Raw genomic sequence first — 21,609 nt, forward strand, 5'->3', positions numbered from 1 at the left:
CCTTTTAATCACACAGAACTAGATCCAGTGTATTTTTGTATGAATGTTTCAGAAATGAAGAAAAAATAGCAGCTCTTGCCCTGGCATCCATTTAAGAGCCACCAAGGATAACAAAGGACACTCCAGGCCTAAAGGTAAGTAAACAAAGCTGCCTGTCTTCCTTCCCCCAGACATTGCCAACATCCTAATAACAAGAACAGCATAAGCATTACACACAATATTAGGGGAGAAGTCTACTGTAAACATCACCTCAAAGTGATTACGTAGAACTGACAGGGTGATATGTTGCCACGATGGATAGTTCTTCGCCACATAGATGGTGCAATGTGAAGGCTTCTCAGGTGGTTGTTTGTCAGTCTTCTACAAGGCAGAGAAAAGGAAAAAAACATTTAATCACTTTCATAGAAACCAAAAATGAAAGAACCCTCCCCCAGTATATACCACCGCCTTTAACACCAAAAAATACATATACTACAAAATTGCATTAGCAGTGAAGACAGCCCTACACTTACTATTAAATGTTATTTGACCAACGACTTTTAAGGAATGACCTTTTTCTAAGAAAATGACTTCACCTTCCCTTTAGCAGGCATCATATAGTTCTTGAGTCGCAGTCTAAGGTCATGAGCTACTTCCATGAGATACTGCGAGGAACGTATCAAGGTTTCATCCACAGGACCTGCCAGAGGCCATGAAGCATTCATAATTGAATTGGGCTTAAAAAAAAAAAAAAAAAAAAGGGTTCCGTGAGATTAGACAACACAACTATTTTATGATTCTTGATTACAGTTTCATACCAAGGCTACCATCTGTAATTGTGTGCTCCAAGTTCAAACCTCACTACACATAACACACTTCCACAGCCCCTGATCTAATGTTCCCTAGAATTCAAGCTGTGGAGTCTGACTCTACACTTAATTAGCATCCATTTGTACAAGCGTATTAATACCCACACACATATGCTCACTTGCAAAGAACATTATGTAATGATAATTTGCCCAAATTTAATCATTATTATATAAATTATGCATACTCTCAGTTTTTATTCTATTAATACATCCAGTATTGAAAGTATGGCTATTTGGTGTATATGTCATGAGCAGATTTTTACATTGTTCATGCACTGAAAAATACAAAAGAGCCTGGCTAATAAGGTTGGAAAGGAGTTATTAAACCAGCCAATCTGTTTATCTGCAAGTCTGGGAGAAATAATTGGATTTATCTTCACAGTAAGAATGCTAATATTCCTGAATATGCAGGCCTATATATGCCAGGAATCTTATATAAAACAAGAATATTTATGCAAATATACACTTCTATCTTTGCTTATAAGCAGCTCATAACAGTAATTTATATCTTTCTGAATATTTTCACCTTTTTAACAAACAGCTGGAAAACCAATATTAGTTATACATAATAGTTATACATATTCAAATATACATTTGAATATATTCAAATATAACATTTCCTAATAGGAAGTAGGTGATAAACAACATGTACATAGTCACATGCTTTTAAAATACATATACTTTGTGTATATAAATAAAGGTGTATATGTGATGTATCTGTCTAAACAGGAGGGAACTTCAGTTTAACCTGCGTAATACTTATGAGATGATGAATCCAGCATTATTCTTGAAATACTCATTTTCAGTCGTTTCCTCTTAAGCAACATTTATTACCACAACAGTTATTTAATGAGGCCAAAATCAAAACCACCCACATCTTAAATGCATATAAGTACCTTTCCCAGGAGTGTCCAGATGTGCTCACAAATATGTGGACAGACTGGAGCCAAGAGAAGTGTCTGAACTTCAATAAACCGGAACACAAGGTCTCTGTGCATCCCTTCTATGGCCAATTCACGGTACTTATCTTTTGAGGCCTATAAAATTCGAAATTATTTACCATTTCTCTCCTTATACTTTTTTAAAATAAAATTAAAGGAAAAAAAAATTCAGTTAATGCATTTTTAAGTTTTCAGTCTTTTTAAATTCCATAATGAATTTTTGTAAAGGTTTTACTCTATTTTTAACAACTAGCAAGTAAACGTGTATCAATCCTTGTCCAAAGGATACTGCAGTTTTACATTAATGATCCTCAAGAAAAATTTTTTAAAACGACATTTTCTAACAGATATAAAAGTTGAACCATTTAAACTGTGTACTAAGGGTAAATGCTCTGAGGAGCATGTAGGAAAGATATTAAGTATCAAAAAAGGCTATAAATATGACACATTGCTACGCTCAGCACTTATCCTTATTTAACCACCTCTCTGAAAACCATGTTACATAAATCCCAATGCTATATTTTACAAAAGTGATTGAGGAAAGCTACATTTTTACTTTAAGCATTTGAACTGCCAAACTTGAGGAAATACTGACACCTTGTGGAAAACCTCAGATAATGTTTGCTTTCAAACTAACAGCAATTAGTTACAATTTTGTCTTTATTTTTTATCAATTTAAAAATGTTTTTCGGGGGCTGGCCCCGTGGCTTAGCGGTTAAGTGCGCACACTCCACTACTGGCGGCCCGGGTTCGGATCCCGGGCACGCACCAACGCACCGATTCTCCGGCCATGCTGAGGCCGCGTCCCACATACAGCAACTAGAAGGATGTGCAGCTATGACATACAACTATCTACTGGGGCTTTGGGGGAAAAAATTAAAAATAAATAAATAAATAAATAAAAATGTTTTCCTGAAAAATGTGGCTGATTTTTAGATTTAACCTCTTTATTAACTCATGGCTCAACTAGAAACAGATTTACCTATAGTAAGTGGATTCAACAAGAAAAAGTATCAAAGAAAATTATTTAAAATCACAATTCATTGAAGAATTTAAAAATTTCTTGGCAAGACTTTCAGTCTCCACTTTCGTTGAGTTATTATGTTATAGCAGGAGGGAAAAGGGTGAAATACATCATATTCACACTGACATATTTTATAGCTACTAAAAGAATTAATAGCTTACCTGAAACTCAAAAAACCCTGTTTTCAAAGCTTCTTTAAACATCATCTTTTCATAGTTTTGGTCTGTTTTTATAATTCCTGCATTCATTTCACTATTGAATAGGGTAAAAAAAGGTTATTGAGTTTAAAGGCAAGTATATATAGGTATAAAAAACTGCCACATATACCGATAAACAGTAAAATGAGAACAATGCCTGAAACATTTAAGACTGCTCAGCCAGAAAACCATCTCTGTGTTCGTTGCAACTGCCCACTGCAGCTCCCTATTGTCTATCCACTCTGAAGTACTGTCATCTGATGCTGCTTAGAGCTCCTATTTATGAAAATACAGTTAATGATGTGCTTATTTACAAATTCCTTGATGATGTAGGGCCGGCCCCATTGCGCAGCGGTTAAGTGTGCGCACTCTGCTTCGGCAGCCTGGGGTTCGCAGGTTCGGATCCCAGGCGTGCACCGACATGCCACTTGTCAAGCCATGCTGTGGCGGTGTCCCATATAAAGTAGAGGAAGATGGGCATGGATGTTAGCCCAGGGCTGATCTTCCTCAGCAAAAAAGAGGAGGATTGGCATCAGATGTTATCTCTAGGGCCGGCCCTGTGGCTTAGCAGTTGAGTGCGCGCTCTCCACTGCTGGCAGCCTGGGTTTGGATCCCGGGCGCGCACCGACGCACCGCTTCTCCAGCCATGCTGAGGCCGCATCCCACATGCAGCAACTAGAAGGATGTGCAGCTATGACATATAACTATCTACTGGGGCTTTGAGGGAAAAAATAAATAAATAAATAAAAAACCAAAAACAAAAACAAAAAAAAAGATGTTATCTCTGGGCTGATCTTCCTCAGGAAAAAAAAAAAATTCCTTGAAGAAAACTTTATTATGAAGCCCAAAATGCAATATGAAAATAGGTTAACTGAGGTTGCAGCCAGGTTTAATTGTTGCATTTTAAACAACTGACATTGGATATTGAAAAAAACTTCTCCTGCTACCTCAGGCCCTTCATAATTTGGCCTCAGCTAGCCCCAACTTGTTTGATCTCTTACTTCTGCCCTCCACATACTATACGTCAAATAAATACCATACTCTTTCCATGGCTTTCTCCTCTCCCTGAAAATATCCTGTTTATTTCTAAAGAAACCCAGAACTTACACGCCATCTCCTCTGAATTCCCTCTATCCCTATTATTACACTTATAATTGGTTGGATACGTGTTTTTCTCTCCTGCCAGAAGAGCCTACAATGAAGGATCAAGCCTTATTCACCTTTGTAACAGCAGGGTTTAGGATGGTTCTTGATACAAAGAGGTTGATAAACGTCTTTTGAAGGAAAAAAAAATGACAATTCTTTTCTTTTAATCTACTTCTCCTTTAACCATTCTGGCAAAACAGCATGGTAAAATGGTTATGACAATGGGCTTTGGAGACAGACAGAAGCAAGTTCATATCCCAAGTCCGACATTGCTAGCTTTGAGACATTTAATGAAATACTTAATTTTTCTAAGCTTTAAATTTCTTTAACTATAAAATAGAGCTAATAATATCTTCATCATATGAGGTTGCTATGAGGCTAAAATCAGATAATGGATGCAAAGTACTTAAAGATTTTATTTATTTTTTTCTCCCCAAAGCCCCAGTAGATAGTTGTATGTCATAGCTGCACATCCTTTTAGTTGCTGTATGTGGGACTCGGCCTCAGGATGGACGGAGAAGTGGTGCCTCGGTGCGCGCCCGGGATCCGAACCCGGGCCACCAGCATCGGAGCGCGCGCACTTAACCACCAAGCCACGGGGCCGGCCCAACAAAGTACTTAGCATAGTACCTGGCACAAGTAAGTTTTCGATAAGTAGTAGCTATTATTAACATCTAATTTATTTTAGGAGTTTAGGAGAAATAAAAAAAGAAAACTTAAAAATGCACCAGTAGTGGGCCGGCCCTGTGGCTTAGCGGTTAAGTGCGCGCGCTCCCCTGCTGGTGGCCCGGGTTCGGATCCCAAGCGCGCACCGACGCACCGCTTCTCCGGCCATGCTGAGACCGCGTCCCACATACAGCAACTAGAAGGATGTGCAGCTATGACATACAACTATCTACTGGGGCTTTGGGGGGAAAAATAAATAAATAAAATCTTTTAAAAAAATGCACCAGTAGTAAGCAACTCCAAAGTATAGTGTTTGGGGTCCATAGATTACCTGGCAAAAACTCTGTCATTGAAGGTGCTGGCAGGACCACTTCTTAGGCTGTCCCAGTTGGCAACCATTTCTTTTACCCACTCCACCCAGGTGTACAGACGGAGAATATTTGCATCTGCCATGGCTTCCACAAAGTTAGCATCTTCAACAGTGTCACCAGCATCAGCCAGAGCCAAGCGCATTCCTGGTAGAAGAAGAAGAAAAAAAACCAATTGATGACTTAAAAATGTGGTTACTGGGGCCGGCCCCGTGGCTTAGCGGTTAAGTGCGCATGCTCCACTGCTGGCGGCCTGGGTTCGGATCCCGGGCATGCGCCGACGCACTGCTTCTCCGGCCATGCTGAGGCTGCATCCCACGTACAGCAACTGGAAGGATGTGCAACTATGACATACAACTATCTACTGGGGCTTTGGGGATAAAAAGGAGGAGGATTGGCAATAGATGTTAGCTCAGAGCCAGTCCTCCTCAGCAAAAAGAGGAGATTTGGCATGGATGTTAGCTCAGGGCTGATCTTCCCCATCAAAAAAAAAAAAAAAAATGTGGTTGCTAAACATCAACTATGTGTCCAGTTGGATACACTGCAAAGCCTACATATAAATTAAGAAATAAAAAATGCTTTAAAGGACTGCCATGGACCAACAGCAAAAATAAAAATCACCAAAAGTAGGATCCATAAAGATGTTGTTAAAATATCTGAATCATCTGTATTGATTTTACACTTAGCATCAATATGTGTTTCTTCTCAGGCATGAGTTAATGAGATAAAGTGATCTTTAATGAGGCAAAGGAAGAAAATAATAAACTGGGGATAGATAGTGCTATCAATATCTCAGCCTCGTTTAGAGGTCGCAAAATATTATGATATTTTAATGCATGGGGCCCACATTGGTGCCTCATAAGTGTAAAAATATATATTTAATTTCTTAGTCCTAAAAGTAGACTCTTCTAAGTTTTCTACTACCAAATTTTACCTTTTTTTTTTTTTTTAAGATTTTATTTATTTATTTTTGCCCCCCAAAGCCCCAGTAGATAGTTGTATGTCATAGCTGCACATCCCTCCAGTTGCTGTATGTGGGACACAGCCTCAGCATGGCCAGAGAAGCGGCACGTCAGTGCGCACCCGGGATCTGAACCCGGGCCGCCAGCAGCGGAGCGCGCACACTCAACCGCTAAGCCACAGAGCCGGCCCCCCAAATTTTACTTTTTAAGCAAAACCTTCCATTCTAAAATACTGGACAAAATCATCAGTGAGAGTTTAATTAAATAAACTACAGGACTTCCTTGCAATGGAACACTACATTGCTGCAAAAAAGAGTGAGGAAACCCTTTGTGTATCAATATGGAGTGATCTCAGATATGAACTATTAAGTGAAAAAGGCAGTTCAGAACAGTATGTATAGTCTGCTACTATCTGTGCCTTAAAGGGGGAGATGAGAATATACAACATTAAGTTATGTATGCATTAAGTATCGTTTACAATACACAAGAAGCTGAAAACATTTTTTAAGTCTATTTTGAAATAATTTTACACTTATAGAAAAGTTGCAAAAGACAGCAAGAGAAAAAACATACACCATTTACCCAGCTTCCCTAATGTTAACAATTAATATAACCAATTCAAAACCAGGAAGTTAACATTAGTACAATGCTATTAACTAAACTATAGACTTTATTCACATTTTATCAATTTTTCCTCTACTATCCTTTTTCTGTGCCAGGGCCCAATCCAGAATTCCACATTGCATTAACTGTTGTATCTCCTTGGTCTCTTCAAATCTGTGACAGTTTCTCAGTCTTTCCTTGTCTTTTATGACCTTGACACTTTTGATTAATACTAGTCAGTTTATTGAATAGAATTTCTCCCAGTTGGGTTTGTCTGATGTTTTCTCATGATCAGACTGAGGTTACGAACCTTTGGCAAGAATATAACAAAAGTGATGCTGTGTGTCTTCTCATTGCATCATTATCAGCGAGGTACATGATATCAATATGACTCATTACTGGTGTTGCAAAGCTTCATCACTTGGTTAGACGGTGTCTGCCAAGTTTCTCCATTGTAAAGTTACTGATTTTCCCTTTATGATTAAGAAATATCTTGAGAGAGATACTCTGAGAATATGCAATCCTCCTATTTCTTCTGAAACTTTGATCCACTGATTTTGACAACCATTTGTGGATCTTGCCTGTAACAGTTACTACTATGATGTTTGCTTAATGGTGATTTTATATTTCACTCAATCTTTTTACATATATTAATTGGAATTCTTCTGAAAGGAAGAGCTGTCCCTACTCTCCCATTTATTTATTCAATTATTAATATATATTAGTAAGAACTCATGAATATTTAATTTATTCATTGGGTTATAATCCAGTATCATTATTTACTTTGTTTCTTAAATTGTTCTAGCTTGGGCAATTGAGAGCTCCTTCAAGTTGGCTCCTATGTACTTTCAAAATGTCCCCTTCCTTTTTTAAACATTTCCTTATTTTCTGGCACCATAAGATGTTCCATGCTCATCTTGTCTTTTCCCTAGTACAGCCCTCAAATCAATCACTTCTCCTAGGAACCCTAGTTCCTTTTATTAGAGAATATATGTAGAAACCAAGATCCGAATGCCAGGTGTTCACTGCTCCTGATGTGTCACTGCTCCTAGGCCCTCTCAGCAGACAGAGCTAGGAAAATATATGCATGTATACTAACTCCCCACACACATCTATGTCCATTTTTATACATGTCTGTACATAAAATAAAACCATGAGTATCCAACACCACAGGGTTCATTCTAGCATTCCCCCTTTACTTATTTATAGTTTCTTTCTCTGACAGCAAGCTCTTATCTACAATATACTTATTTGTTCAATCCCAGTGTACACAAAAAGTAGTTTCAGAATTCTAATCTATACCTCTTGTAATAGACTTACTAACTACAGTATTTGTGTACAGTTCTCTTGGCCTTTACACTGTTCAGTTAAAATACTGCTTTCCAAAGTTACTTAGGTTGATTCTTCCCCATCCTTTTCTGTATGGTCTCAAACCATGCTAGCCATGATCAGTAAAAAGAAGTGGCATGATGACCAAAGACTAAGTTACATAAGAAATGAATGGTTTACCTCAATAAAAAAAATAATTAAAAAAAATTTTTTTTAAATAAATGGTTCCTTCAGGTTGGACGGTGCATTTCTTCTCATGACAAAGTAATGACTGAAAGAAACAGTACTGAGGCCAGGGAAAAAATGTTTTTCTGAAAAACGAATGCTCCCAGGTTCAAGTCACCTATATTTATATCAAATATGGAGGAAATACTTTGGAAAAGCTTCCTACATACCTAACATCTCTACAAACCAACTCTTTAATCTTAGAAGTAGTAAGAAATTAGAAACAAGCCAGGTAGCAATTGCAGTGATTTTCTTTCAAAAAAAGACTCTAATCAACTCAGCTTGAATTTCTTCCTTCTCAACAGATCATGTTGGCACTTCTTATACTTTAAATATTACTTCGCTTGTACACAAAGAAAATGTAAATATTTTAAAGTATTGGTAAAAGCAAAAGAGAAAAGAAATAAAATTGAAACAACAATTTTAATTTTCCTCCTATAATCTAAGGAGAATCGGACCCTTTGCAACAGCAATAACAAATAAGTATACTCACCGTCGGCTGAAAATTTGTCAAGAGCTTGGGTCAAAGTGAGGAAGTTGCCTGTGGATTTTGACATCTGAAATAGAGAGTCAACAATCAGGCTTCAGTAAGAATAAATGAACCAAATCAGCCAAATCAAATTAAATGGGTTGGTCATGATCAGATAAAGACAAAAAGGATTAGAAACATGGAAAGAAAAAGATATCTTACACTAATTTTACAGAGATGAACTGAAGCCCAGTCAACACAGTGACTTGTCTAGGTCACTCAGCTAGTCAGTGACAGAGCTAGGACAGGACTCCAGTCCGATACCCAGTCCACTGCTCTCTCCACTAGCCTATACTACCCCCTGGGAATGGGTTTAGACATGTGGAATGATTCCACTGTAACTCTGGAACATTTCAGCTGGTTATAAAGAAGAGCTTTTTAGCAATTAGAGTCACTCAGAAATGAATGAACCTAGCTCATGAGGTCAGAGTCAGGGTTTTAAAGAACTTCCCATCATTAGGGTCACAATAATTGGTTATACAAGTTGTGCTCTGCCTGAGAGCAGCACATCTAAGGAAGCACTGTGCACAGTCTAGCAATCTTTACTATTTTAAAATTTTTTGTCTTTATCATAACTATGCTGATACCAAAAAGAGGTGATTATTACATCAATTTGCTACTACATAGCAATTCAGTATCTTGTTCTAATAAAATCTATAGTGTATAGGACAACAATGTTGAGACCAAAAAAAATGTCATGTTATAACAGGATTTATATTTATATAAATGTATGTATATATGGTTCCACTTGGCTTACAAAAAAAAAATGAGTTCGATAATCCAAAGTCCTTGTTGATCTAACAAAATCTATAAAACAGCCTGTGGTTCTAAACAAAGAGTTGTTTTTCAGCCTAATGTACACATTATCTTAAATGAACTGTTTTATTCCCTTCCAATATTACTGCACTGACTAAAAATGATGCTTCACATTGCAATCCATAGCATCTGCTATTTATTAAATCTATAACTATTTTCATTACACATAGACACTTACAGCAACACATACTCTTTTACCATTAATATTCCGTTGGTTGCAGCAAAATTCACTAGTAACAAATCCAACTTGTTATAATTACTTATGAGAAATAAATAATATTGTAATTTAATTTCTTTTGTTTAGTTGAGGAGGGGTGCCTTTTCCTAATGTGCATAAGGCATCATAGGGGCAAGTGAGGGCTTTGTCAAGAAGTTTGCACAACCTCCTGTTGAGGATATTGATTAATGAGATAAAATTTTATGTGGTCTATAAAACATCATATATATTATTAGTAGTAACAATAGTGGAAGTAGTAGTAGTATAAACAGAGATATTACACTGCCTGGGAAGAAGCATTACATGACACTTAAGAATCCTACAAACCCCAAAATTCTATTATTCCAATTCAAGGGCCAGTCACAGTATAAAAGAAAAAACAAAAACCACCCAACTATTTTCTCAACTTAATGAGAAAGATATTCTAGGGTCACAACAGTAGGATCTTCACATTTCCTGTCCCTGTCTCTGTCTCTCTCTGTCCCTGTTTCTCTCTGTGTCTGTCTCTCTCTCTCTCCTCCAGTCACAATTTATGTCACCTTTTTTCACTCTAAATACAAATGTTATAATAGGTAAGTTTTCTCCATCCCTCCCTCAACTAATACTATCTACTCCACTTTACTCAATTTTAAAGATAAAACTTTAATTAATGCTGACAGTCCTAAACACTTTAAATGGAAGTTTTTTAACTCTCTGATTTTCACACTCTTTATTTCTTTAAAAAAGTGTAACTTGCTAAATCTGAAAAGTTTTCTGCAGAATTTTAAATTTTCAAGAGACAATGTGCCTTACCTTCTCAGAGTTGAGGAGGAGATGTCCATTTGCTCTCACTGCTACAGGCCATTTGTCACTTTACAGGTACATGTTTAAAGACAGAAAATAAAACTTAAAGATTATAGTTTAGGCTTAAAATTTTGAGGTAAATGCTAAAAGCTTCGTAAAAGTTGGCTAAGACAAATATATAAGGATATTTATTGAGTCCTATTCATGACAGGTAAAAAGTGAAAAGAAAGTGTCCATTAGTAAAGGACTGGTTATATAAACTATGATATAGGCATACGATGAAATACTATGTAACTATTTAAAAAATACAGCAAGGTGAGATATATGGATATAAAAATATCTTAGTGGGCCGGCCCCGTGGCTTAGCGGTTAAGTGCACGCCCTCCGATGCTGGCAGCCCGGGTTCGGATCCCGGGTGCGCACCGAGGCACCGCTTCTCTGGCCTTGCTGAGGCCGTGTCCCACATACAGCAACTAGAAGGATGTGCAACCATGACATACAACTATCTACTGGGGCTTTGGGAGAAAAATAAATTAATTAATTAAAAAAAAAAAAGATCTTAGAAATACACTATTACATAGAAAAAATAAGAGACAGAATAGTAAAAAAAAACGAGAGAATTGTGTCTATAATGTGGCATCTTTATATAAATTAAAAATTAAATAAGTATAGATATCTGATATTGGTTTTACATGGAAAAAAACAAGACTGAATAGTGTCTATAACGTGGCATCTTTGTATAAATCAAAAAATAAGTAAATACCGATATCTGATGCTGGTATATGCATAACTATGCTTTCCAGAAGAAATCACAAGAAAGTAGCAGCAGTGATGAGCTTTGGGAAGTACAGTGATATGGTGGCAAGGGTGAAAGTTCACTTGTAACTTTTTACCTTTATGAACTGTTTGAACTTCCAAACTATGTACATATCATTCATTCATTCATTCTAGCAATGAGATCATGTGGGGGATAGTAGTTGAGAGCAAGAGTTCTAGAGCCAGACTGCTGGGGTTTGCATCCTGGTTCTGCCATTGCTGAGTAACCTTGGGTGAGTTATTTGAGCTCTCTATGCCTCAGTAAAGTTCCTTGTCTGTAAAACGAGGATATTACAGACCTTCTCGAAAAGTTGTAGTGAAAATTAAATGAGTTACTAAAAGTAATTAGAACAGTGCCTGACACGAGGATTTAATGTTATTACTTATCCGTAATTTTTAAAAACCTAACATATGTCAAAAACTTGATGCAAAGGGATAAAGACTCAACTATACTACTAACAAGTACTTCTGAGACACCCAATTTCTCCAAAAACACATTTTAAATAATAGAGAAAAATAACTGGATGGCAAGAACCACATCAGATTTATTTTATTCCTCTACTTCAAAATTTTCCTTTTATTCTTGAGAAAGAAAAGGCAATCTCATTCTAAATACAAGAAGTCACACGAGATTGTTTTGGTTTTACAAAATAAAATTTGAACACAGAGAGGGGTTTGTTTCTTCAGCTACTTGAGGGACTGGAGGGAAAGGCACAGAGACATGTCTTGGTCAAGAGGGAAGACAATAGAAGGATTGCTCTTCAGCACATGGTATTAAAAACACCTCTTAGACCTAGATTCTAGTCAGAACATCGCTACCAATTAATGCTGTAACCTTGGGGCTCTCAGCTCCAAAGAAATGTTTCCTTCCAATTCTAACGTTTTAGGCTTTATCCTACATCGCCTTTATTCCTGCATCTAACAGGTCAAATGAGTTATGTAACAAGTCAAGTGAACTACCAACAGACTGTCAGTGTACCTGAAATGTGCATTGTTTTGGTGGCTCAGGGTAGGTATGAGGATTTCTAGATGTAACAGATAGAAGAAGATGTGCTTTCTGCTTCAGTATACATTTAATATAAGAAAAAGAATGTAGGGGCCGACCCCATGGCCCAGTGATTGGGTTCGCCGCACTCCGCTTCTGCAGCCCAGGTGTGGCTGGATCCCAGCCACAGGATCCCAGGCGCAGACCTACACTACTGGTCAGCCATGCTGTGGCGGTGACCCACATACAAAATAGAGGAAGACCAGCACAGATGTTAGCTCAGGGTGAATCTTCCTCAAGCAAAAAGAGGCAGATTGGCAACAGATGTTAGCTCTGGGCCAATGTTCTTCCCCAAAGAAAAAAAAGAAAGAAAGAAAGAAAAAGAATGCAATTGGCAAATCTACCTATACCCTTCGCAATAACTTCTTATATATTTGAAGCAATAAGGCACCCTTGTTGATAATCAATAAATTTAGTCCACGTCTTTTTTAGCACTCACCTTTGTTCTGGCCACATAGCCACATGATTATAAAGGTAATATGAAAGATGATTTGGAATAAGATCCTTGCCAGAGACTCGAAGATCCACAGGATACCAGAATTCAAATTCCTGCTTTAACTGATCTAACTTTTCCTTTGGGATCTGAGTCTTAGGAAACGGAGCCTCTTTGAAGAAAACATAATCCCAAACTTCCTTGGTCATCTGTTGCGGTCTGTATTAAAAGTAAAAGAAACAAACAAATAACAACAATTCTTTCAATTTCTTTGGAAGACTCAATATTTTAATCTAACCATGAAATAGGACTCTCTTTCTTAATGTAGTTATAGTAACAAATGAGGACAATAGACTCCCATAAGAATGAAGAATGGATAATAATACTAGAGGAGGAGCCATTTATTACTATTTCTCAGTTCAATAGCAAAAAAGCAAAATCATGACAAAATTCTGCTAAATAAATTCTCATGAAAACTAAATATTAAAAAAAAGAGCTTTCAATATGTAAATCAAAAGATCACATCTCTTGCTAACAAACTACACTTCTTTCCCTTATCCATTTACCAACCTGATGCCCAGTGGAGACTCTGCCTGCCCACGCAAGTTACCCCCCTGCAGCAGGTGTGCAACTGCGTAAAATGCCATGTAAATAGTGGAATCAGAAAGCGATTCAATCAGCCACTGCTCATCCCACGGCAGACGAGTACCTGCAAGATAAAGGGAAGAAAATTAATGCATGAGGAACCTAAGAGACACTTCATCTATAGAATCCACATTTTCAAGAATAGGTCTATAGCATTTACAAAGCTACTTATTTAGGAAGTTCCTAAATTTACTTTAATAATTAATAAAAATAAACTGGTAAATAAAAAACAAAATGGTCGAAGCACTAGAAACTTTCTATTAAAAAAAGATCAAATCGTTAAAAGCTATGTGGGGGGCCAGCCCAGTGGCACAGTGGTTAAGTGTGGGCACTCCACTTCAGTGGCACAAGGGTTCACAGGTTCGGATCCTGGGCACGCACCAACACACCGCTTGTCAAGCCATGCTGTGGCGGTGTCCCATATAAAGTAGAGGAGGATGGGCACAGATGTTAGCCCAGGGCCAATCTTCCTCGGCAAAATGAGGAAGATTGGCATCGGATCTTAGCTCACGGCTGATCTTCCTCACAAAAAAAAAAAAAAAAAAAAAGCTATGTGGGTTAGAGAGGACATACTTCTACCACCAGGTAGATGGTAGGGGACCACACCCTAGTTTCCTTCACCCTCTAACCAAAACCTCTCACTTCCAATTCAGAAAAACACTAGAAGAGAGGAAAAAGGTAAAAGCATTAATTTGTTGTGGAATCAGCAAAGTCATTCAAACAGAAAAATCTGAAGTTTTCTTACCTAAACCATAAGTTCTTGAGCAAGCATGCTCTTGTAGCCATCCTAAGACAGCTTCAAAATTCCTCCTGGTCTCCTCACAGAAGCTGGAGAGAGTAAAAGATAAAGTGTTTCTCTTCACCTTTATTGTCTTTCATGTTCCTCATCTCCTTTCCCACCCCTCATCACTTTCTCCCATCTTACGTTTCCAGGTTCTTCAAGCACTGGGATGTCTGTTTCTTCCAGTTCTCTTCTCCATAATCCAAGTACCTGGCAGCGGACAAATTGATTAAAAAGAATAAAAGTCAAAAGGATACGCAAAGTGACTGAAGGAAATTTCTTCTTGCTATTTATAGACTAACCACTGGTCACACAGGGCCACGACACATTCATCTGAAGACCTGGACATAACTTGTTTCTCTGGTTCCATGTAAATAAACGCATCGCCCTAATGAAAGTAAATAAAAATATATCAGATATTATGCCAAGTCAATCTCTATTCCTCAAGAATGATAAAAACAACTTTTTTAAAAAATGCTATACCACCAATAACCAAAATTCTCCATTTTCACTACATCCTCCCACTTCACAGCGTAGAAGTTATCTGCCTTTCTTTCTACACAACACTTGCTTTTGAAAAGGTGTGCATCTTCATCAAATGAATCACGTTCCCAAGGTACAGATTATTCCTTCTCAGTGGAAAGTGAAAGATGTTTAATAGTTTCTAATCCCATGGTTTGAAGGTAAGGCTGCCTATGGCAGCCTTTTATCCTTATTATAATAAAAATATAAAGAAAATAGGAAATTAAAATGCATGGAACTATTGCTCTTTCAAAAAACAGATGCACAAAAATGAAACATAGAAAACATTGTTATAATGGGCCGGCCCAGTGGCACAAGCAGTTAAGTGCACGCGCTCCGCTGCAGCGGCCCAGGGTTCACTGGTTCGGATCCCGGGCGCGCACTGACACACTGCTTGCCAAGCCCTGCTGTGGCGCCGTCCCATATAAAGTGGAGGAAGATGGGCACAGATGTTAGCCCAGGGCCAGTCTTCCTCAGCAAAAAGAGGAGGATTGGCAGATGTTAGCACAGGGCTGATCTCCTCACAAAAAAAATAATAAATAAAAAAAAGAAACAAAAAAAAAAAAAGAAAACATTGTTACTAAAGATTTACTGTCATGATAAATTCCCACTAAAAAACTGAGCATGAATTTTCTTTTTTACCAAATATAAATATCTCTTAATTTATTATGGCCCCAAACTTGTTAGGCTCTGATAATTTTTTTTAATTAATTTATTTTTTTATTGCAGTAACATTAGTTTGTAACATTGTATAAATTTCAGGCATACATCATTATACTTCTATTTCTGCATTGATTACATCATGTTCACCACTCAAATACTAATTACAATCCATCACTACACACTAGGCTATGATAATTTTTTTAAATAAAATTCAGCATTATTATTCATAAAATGATTCACTATTTTGTGTTCTTAATGCAATTCTTTATACTGAACTTAAACAGCATGAACCTACAAAGACAAAAGAATGGGAGAAGAAATAATACCAACCAAATTTTGGAAACTAAAAAGCAAGATGAGAGATAAATGTATTAACAAATTAAAGAAAGCTAGCTGAATCCTAAGCCAGCAGTAGTAAAAGCTGAAAAGCAATCCAGTTTACATTATAGAACCTCCAAAACAGTCAGGAATTTGTGGCACAAGACAATTCTGGAAGTGAAGATAACATGAGGCTAAAAAAAGGAGGAATAACTAAAGTCTTTTAAAGGAGAGGTTAGAACCCCAGATACCCTAATCCCACACTAGGCAGACAGGCAACTGTCCCTCCCTATGACAGCAGAACAATGAAGAGGATATCGTCTGGAAAGGATAAAAGACTCAACCAGAGGACAAAGTTGAGAGTATTGGTATCATAGTGGAAAAAGGGGATTAAGTGAAAGTCAGCACACTGGGTGTTGGTATCCACCGTAGCAATCTTCTCCCATTCGGCTCCCAGAATGCTCAGCTAGTTTAAACCCTTTAAGCCAGAAACTGGAAGAATCTTCTGAGGGGAATCTAACAAACCCAAAAAGCATCAGGGCTAATATCAGGGCTTCCCCGAGGCCCAGATGGCCCTTCCAGAACACCCCTAGTGAAGCCCAGTGACAAGCCCTACCCACATCCGCAAGGTTCCAATCACCATTTTATATCCATTCTTAAATATCAATAGTCTTCCTCAGAGAAATAAGAGAAAATTAAGATTTCACACCCAAGAAACAGGACTAACATCTTATTTAAAAAAAGGATCAATCAGATAACAAGAATAATATCTTAAACTGGCCCCAAGCTGTAACTGCTGAAGCTGAGTAATAGGTATACAGGGATTCATCACGACTCTCTACCTTTTTATAAGTTTAAAATTTTCCATACCAAAAAAAAATTTTTAATGACTCTTAGAAATTTTTATTTATGCACAGAAATAACAGATATAAAAAACACACAGTAAACAAATAAACAAAAACTCATAGCAAGAAAAGTTGAGGGACTCTCCCAGAAAGAAGAGCAAACGGACTTCTAGGGTCTAAGAGATCCAGTATCTGAATAATAAGAATTCAGAAAGAGAAAATAAATAGGAAGGGATAAAATAATCACAGAAAAAGTCAAGAAATTTTCCCCAAATTCAACAATATAAGTTTACAGATTGAAGGAGCCCACTAAACACCCAGAAGAATGAATGAAAATGACCTACACCAAGGTAAATCATCATGAAATTTCAGAACACTGGGAGAAAAGAGAAGATTCTACAAGCTTCCAGAGGGGGAAAAAAACAGGTCACTTACAAAAGATTGGTATTACCAGAATGGTTTTGGACTTCTTAACAGCATCACTGAACCAGAACATCGTGGGTAATGCCCTCAAAATTTTAAGAGAAAATTATTTCCAATCCAGAATTCTATACCCAGGCAATCAAGTATGAGAACAGAATAAAGATATTTCAGACATGGAAGGTCACAAAAATTTACCTTCCAGGCACCCTTTTTCAGGAAAGCTACTAGAGGCAGAGCTTCACCAAAATAAGAGAGTAAATAAGAAGAAGCCAAGGGATCAAGGAGACAGGAGATCCAACTCAAGAGAAAACAAAGGAAATCCTTAGCTTTGGTAGAGGAACATCCCAGATGACACTTGTGCACCAGGACAGTAAGCAATCACTAAAACAGGCCAGAAGGCTCTGGGAGAGTTTTCTCTAGGATGGAACCAATAGCATACTGATGCGTTTCAAGGCATAGAGAGGAGAAACAGACAATTGGAATAGAGTCTGAGGATGGAGTATTAATAATTATATTTAAAAAGTAAGGAAATTTTTTTTAAAAGACTGTAATTAACTCCAGGGAAAACCAAAAGCTGGGGAAGAAAAGTTCTCACTGTATACTACATTGTAGATCAGCCATGTCTCAAAAATGTACACAATGACTATTGCTCTAACATAAGTTATAATATACCTATACTAGGAAGATGGGGCATAGAGAAGTGTACATGAATGTGATGAGGTTAGAGAGGAAGACACAGGTAGGGAGAACAGTTAAATCTTGATCATTAATCGTAGGAAGTCAATGGCTGATGCTTAAAACCAAAAAATAAAATCAAAAAGTTATACTACAAGCATTTAGATTAGAGATCTATAAGACAGATGAAGGTCAGTACTAAAAGAAACAACTAAAACAGTTGAAAGTAAGCGTGTCCAAGGAAGAGAAATTTAAGAGAATGTAGAGGGATGGAGAAGAAAAAGCTGCTTTTTTATTTTAATAAGACTTACAGACCACTGTCTCTCTGTATTATGGATAAATATAACTGTCAAAAATAAAAATTTAATTGTAAAGGTTAAGCAATTAAATAGCTCAACAGAAAAAAGTTACAACAAAAATGAAGAAAGAGGGGGAAAAAAGGATGAAAGAAAAAGTAAAGCACTACAGAAAGAAAGAACTGTTAACTACCAGTAGCTCAAATGGTCACTGCCAGGAAGCATCACTAAAGTTCTCTGTATGTGCATTTTACATGCCAACTTTAGAACACTACCTTCATCAACATCACAGGTGGCATGTTCAAGTTAAATGAATTGCTGAATAGGTCTATTTTCTGCCACAAAATTATATACCTTTAATATAGCTCCACGTTCTACTACAGAAATCATTACTAATTAACACTGTCAAGTCTGTCTATTAACTAAAAGCTTTTCTCCTACAAAAGCCTTCAGAGGATAGCCTATCACATACAGTGTCAATCATCCTTTTCTGAATAGTCTTCTTTACGTCTTGGACCTTCTGTCCTTTAAATTCATCCACCAACATTACCTAAAAGGATAAGAAGTAGGGAAAAAACACATACAAAACAATTAAAATTTGCCTTGGGTTCCCCCCTCAAAATTTTCCCTAACTAAATTTACTTCCACCCATAAGCAAAGTATTTTTAGTATGAAATTTATCACTTTTATAACCATAAGTTTTTATTTTGGTATGGCTTAGTCACCTAATATTTTTAACATATTTGTTTTTCTTTTAGTATAACTAGGATAGCTATCACGAACATGATTAGGAAGGAATGCTCACTTCCTTCCCACTTCTCAGGTTTCCATGGAGTGGAGAGAATTCCACTATACCAGCTCACCTCATTCCTGAAGGCTTTGGGAGAAGGAACTGAGCATATGCAGCTCAGCCTCATTTTGGCTTCTCTTTCCAACTCCGCCTGTTGCCAGCGAGCATTCTCCTTTGCTTGGACATGTGATAAACTTGGCTCTCAAGGGAAGGCCTACTGTTTTTCAACTCTGCCTTTTACGTAGTGGGGAAATTTAATTCTAGGGCAAAGTATTAGCTTGCCCATTGCTGTCACACACAGATCTAAGCCATAGTCCCCTTCCAGCTGATATTTTGAGTTCCATCTGACTCCTGTGTCTCTCTCAAATAGTTTCTATCTCAAGTGGAAAAGACATGTGTTCTTTGTTGAGCTTCCAATCTTCTAACATACCGAAATGCTTCATATCTATTTAATTCATCATTATGAAATTATACTTATTGATCATTATGGTAGAGTGGTTAAGAGCACAAATCCTAGAGCCAAGTAGTCTAGTTTAAGTCCCAGTTCTGCCACTGGCTGATTATCTGGCTGATCTTGGGTAAATTACTTAATCTCCTAGTGCCTCAATGTCCTCATCTGTAAAATGGGAATAATAGTGCCTACTTCATGAGGTTATTTTGAGATTTCAATAAGTTAATATGTAAGTGCTATATAAATGTTGGTTTTTATTATCACCCAAAACATATAAGTCACTTAAAAAAAGACATATAAACAATTCTTGGTTATCCATAAAAATGAGAGTAAAGATCAAAATAAAGAACATTCTCATTTATGGCCTTAAACATCTTCATTTCAACCTCAAGCCACTAGCAACTTGGTTGGAATTTACCTTCTCTAGCTTAGTCTTCTTTCCATGGAAATGTAAGCACATTAACACATGCACAATTAAGGAGAAAAGAGAGGTTCAGAATGTGTTTCTTGTGCTCACTTGACATTTAGTAGGTAGCAACAAGTTAACTAATGAACTGAATGAAACTTTTTATTTAAAATATGAACTCCTCAATTAAAAGAGCAAAAGAAGGGACCAGATATTGTCCATGCAATAAACCTTTGGAGTTTACTGCATACTAATATGAACTTTAAATATCTTTTCAAGAAATTCATTCCTTAGAGATTCCTAGAGGGCACAAAAATGTAATTTCTGTAAATGCCATTAGACAAAAAAAATAGATTCAAAAAGGAAATTTGGAAACAGAAGAACACAATTTCATATTAATCTCTCTCAAATCAGTATATAGCTGAAACTATATTGAATTTTTCTATTTTTTTCCTAAATTATTAAGAAGAAAATCATACAGCATGGAGTAAATCAAATAAAAGATTATTACTTACACCTTCATAAAACCCTTTTAGATATAATTTCTCTTTTGCTTCTGCAAGTTTTTCTCGGTCATTCTGGCTCTGAACTTTCAACTCATCACAAATGGTCACAGCAGCAAGATTTCCAAAACCTGGAATCTCAATGAGCGGCACCTGCAAAGAACAGCAATGTCAGGAACTTATTCACACTGAATGAACACAAAACCAGCCCTATGAGGCACAGACCTTTTGCCTCTGCTGACCAATGAAGTCATTTCACATTTTATGTATCATTATGGCATGCCACACATTAGGTAATCACAGAGTGACTAACATCCAGATGTGAATTTGTCTGCCTACACTCCACAGGAACCAGCCAAATTCTGTGCAGCACCCCCCACATTGTCCCTCCCTCACTACACACACACCTTCCCCAGCTCTCAACCCTCCACTGGCATGTAATTAACTCAATAATTAATGTTGAAACTAGCAAAATGATATAAACAACTAAACTTATAGATGGTCTTATTTTTGGTTTAAAAGTCTCCCAAATTCTTCATGAAAGTTATTTGCTAGTAATTTAAATTTTTTTTCTTCCGCAGGCATTATTAATATGAAAACATAGACATTCATGAGTAATACAGCCAAATTTTTGTATTTAGAAGCCTGGAAATTGGCCATAATAAGCTATATAAAATTGGTGATGCTAAAAAGCTATTCGTTCCAGGATTGCAGGTGCCAGGTGTTAAGAAAATGCTTATTGTTAGTCTTTCTCTCGCTCTTATCTGCCACAGCAGATATAAAGTAAACTCTTAAGCAAACTCCCTCTTCTTTTCATACTCTACCAATTATTTAATTTTGATACAAGGAAACTGTTAGCTCTTTTTTGCTCTGGTAAAGAGATGGATATGAACGTTCTTTTTTTTATTTATTTATTTTTTTGTGAGGAAGATCAGCCCTGTGCTAACATCCATGCTAATCCTCCTCTTTTTGCTGAGGAAGACCAGCTCTGAGCTAACATCTATTGCCAATCCTCCTCCTTTTTTTTTTTCCCCAAGCCCCAGTAGATAGTTGTATGACATAGTTGCACATCCTTCTAGTTGCTGTATGTGGGACGCGGCCTCAGCATGGCTGGAGAAGTGGCGCGTCGGTGCACACCCGGGATCTGAACCCGGGCCGCCAGTAGCGGAGCTCCCGCACTTAACCACTAAGCCACGGGGCCGGCCCGATATGAACATTCTGAATCATCTATGTACTCACCGGCTCAAATGGCAAGACCATGTCATCTCTAATTCCATACTTTGCTCGTAGAGCCTACAAAAAAATTTGCAAGTTCACACTGATGATCAACACTTTACTGGTAT

The 21,609-nt window shown here is 37.2% G+C and overlaps 1 protein-coding gene across 3 annotated transcripts in view; it reads right to left on the reverse strand.

The window, feature by feature from the left end:
- LARS1 (leucyl-tRNA synthetase 1) overlaps window positions 1-21,609 on the reverse strand; it is a 61,898-nt gene that overhangs the window by 14,436 nt on the left and 25,853 nt on the right. For 2 of the 3 annotated variants that reach the window (XM_058543268.1, XM_058543258.1), the window contains exons 13-27: window positions 21,506-21,559; window positions 20,279-20,419; window positions 18,589-18,666; window positions 14,677-14,762; window positions 14,519-14,584; window positions 14,339-14,421; window positions 13,519-13,657; window positions 12,955-13,167; window positions 10,664-10,721; window positions 8,803-8,866; window positions 5,154-5,337; window positions 2,975-3,065; window positions 1,745-1,885; window positions 576-716; window positions 250-360 (exon numbers count right to left, since the gene is read on the reverse strand). In XM_058543268.1, the coding sequence (XP_058399251.1) occupies window positions 250-360; window positions 576-716; window positions 1,745-1,885; window positions 2,975-3,065; window positions 5,154-5,337; window positions 8,803-8,866; window positions 10,664-10,721; window positions 12,955-13,167; window positions 13,519-13,657; window positions 14,339-14,421; window positions 14,519-14,584; window positions 14,677-14,762; window positions 18,589-18,666; window positions 20,279-20,419; window positions 21,506-21,559 (1,650 nt within the window). The remainder of the gene's footprint in view (window positions 1-249; window positions 361-575; window positions 717-1,744; window positions 1,886-2,974; window positions 3,066-5,153; window positions 5,338-8,802; window positions 8,867-10,663; window positions 10,722-12,954; window positions 13,168-13,518; window positions 13,658-14,338; window positions 14,422-14,518; window positions 14,585-14,676; window positions 14,763-18,588; window positions 18,667-20,278; window positions 20,420-21,505; window positions 21,560-21,609) is intronic. The other variant, XM_058543277.1, reaches the window with a different exon arrangement.

The sequence above is a fragment of the Diceros bicornis genome, chromosome 1, assembly GCF_020826845.1.
Source record: "Diceros bicornis minor isolate mBicDic1 chromosome 1, mDicBic1.mat.cur, whole genome shotgun sequence".
Taxonomy (NCBI): Eukaryota; Metazoa; Chordata; class Mammalia; order Perissodactyla; family Rhinocerotidae; genus Diceros; species Diceros bicornis.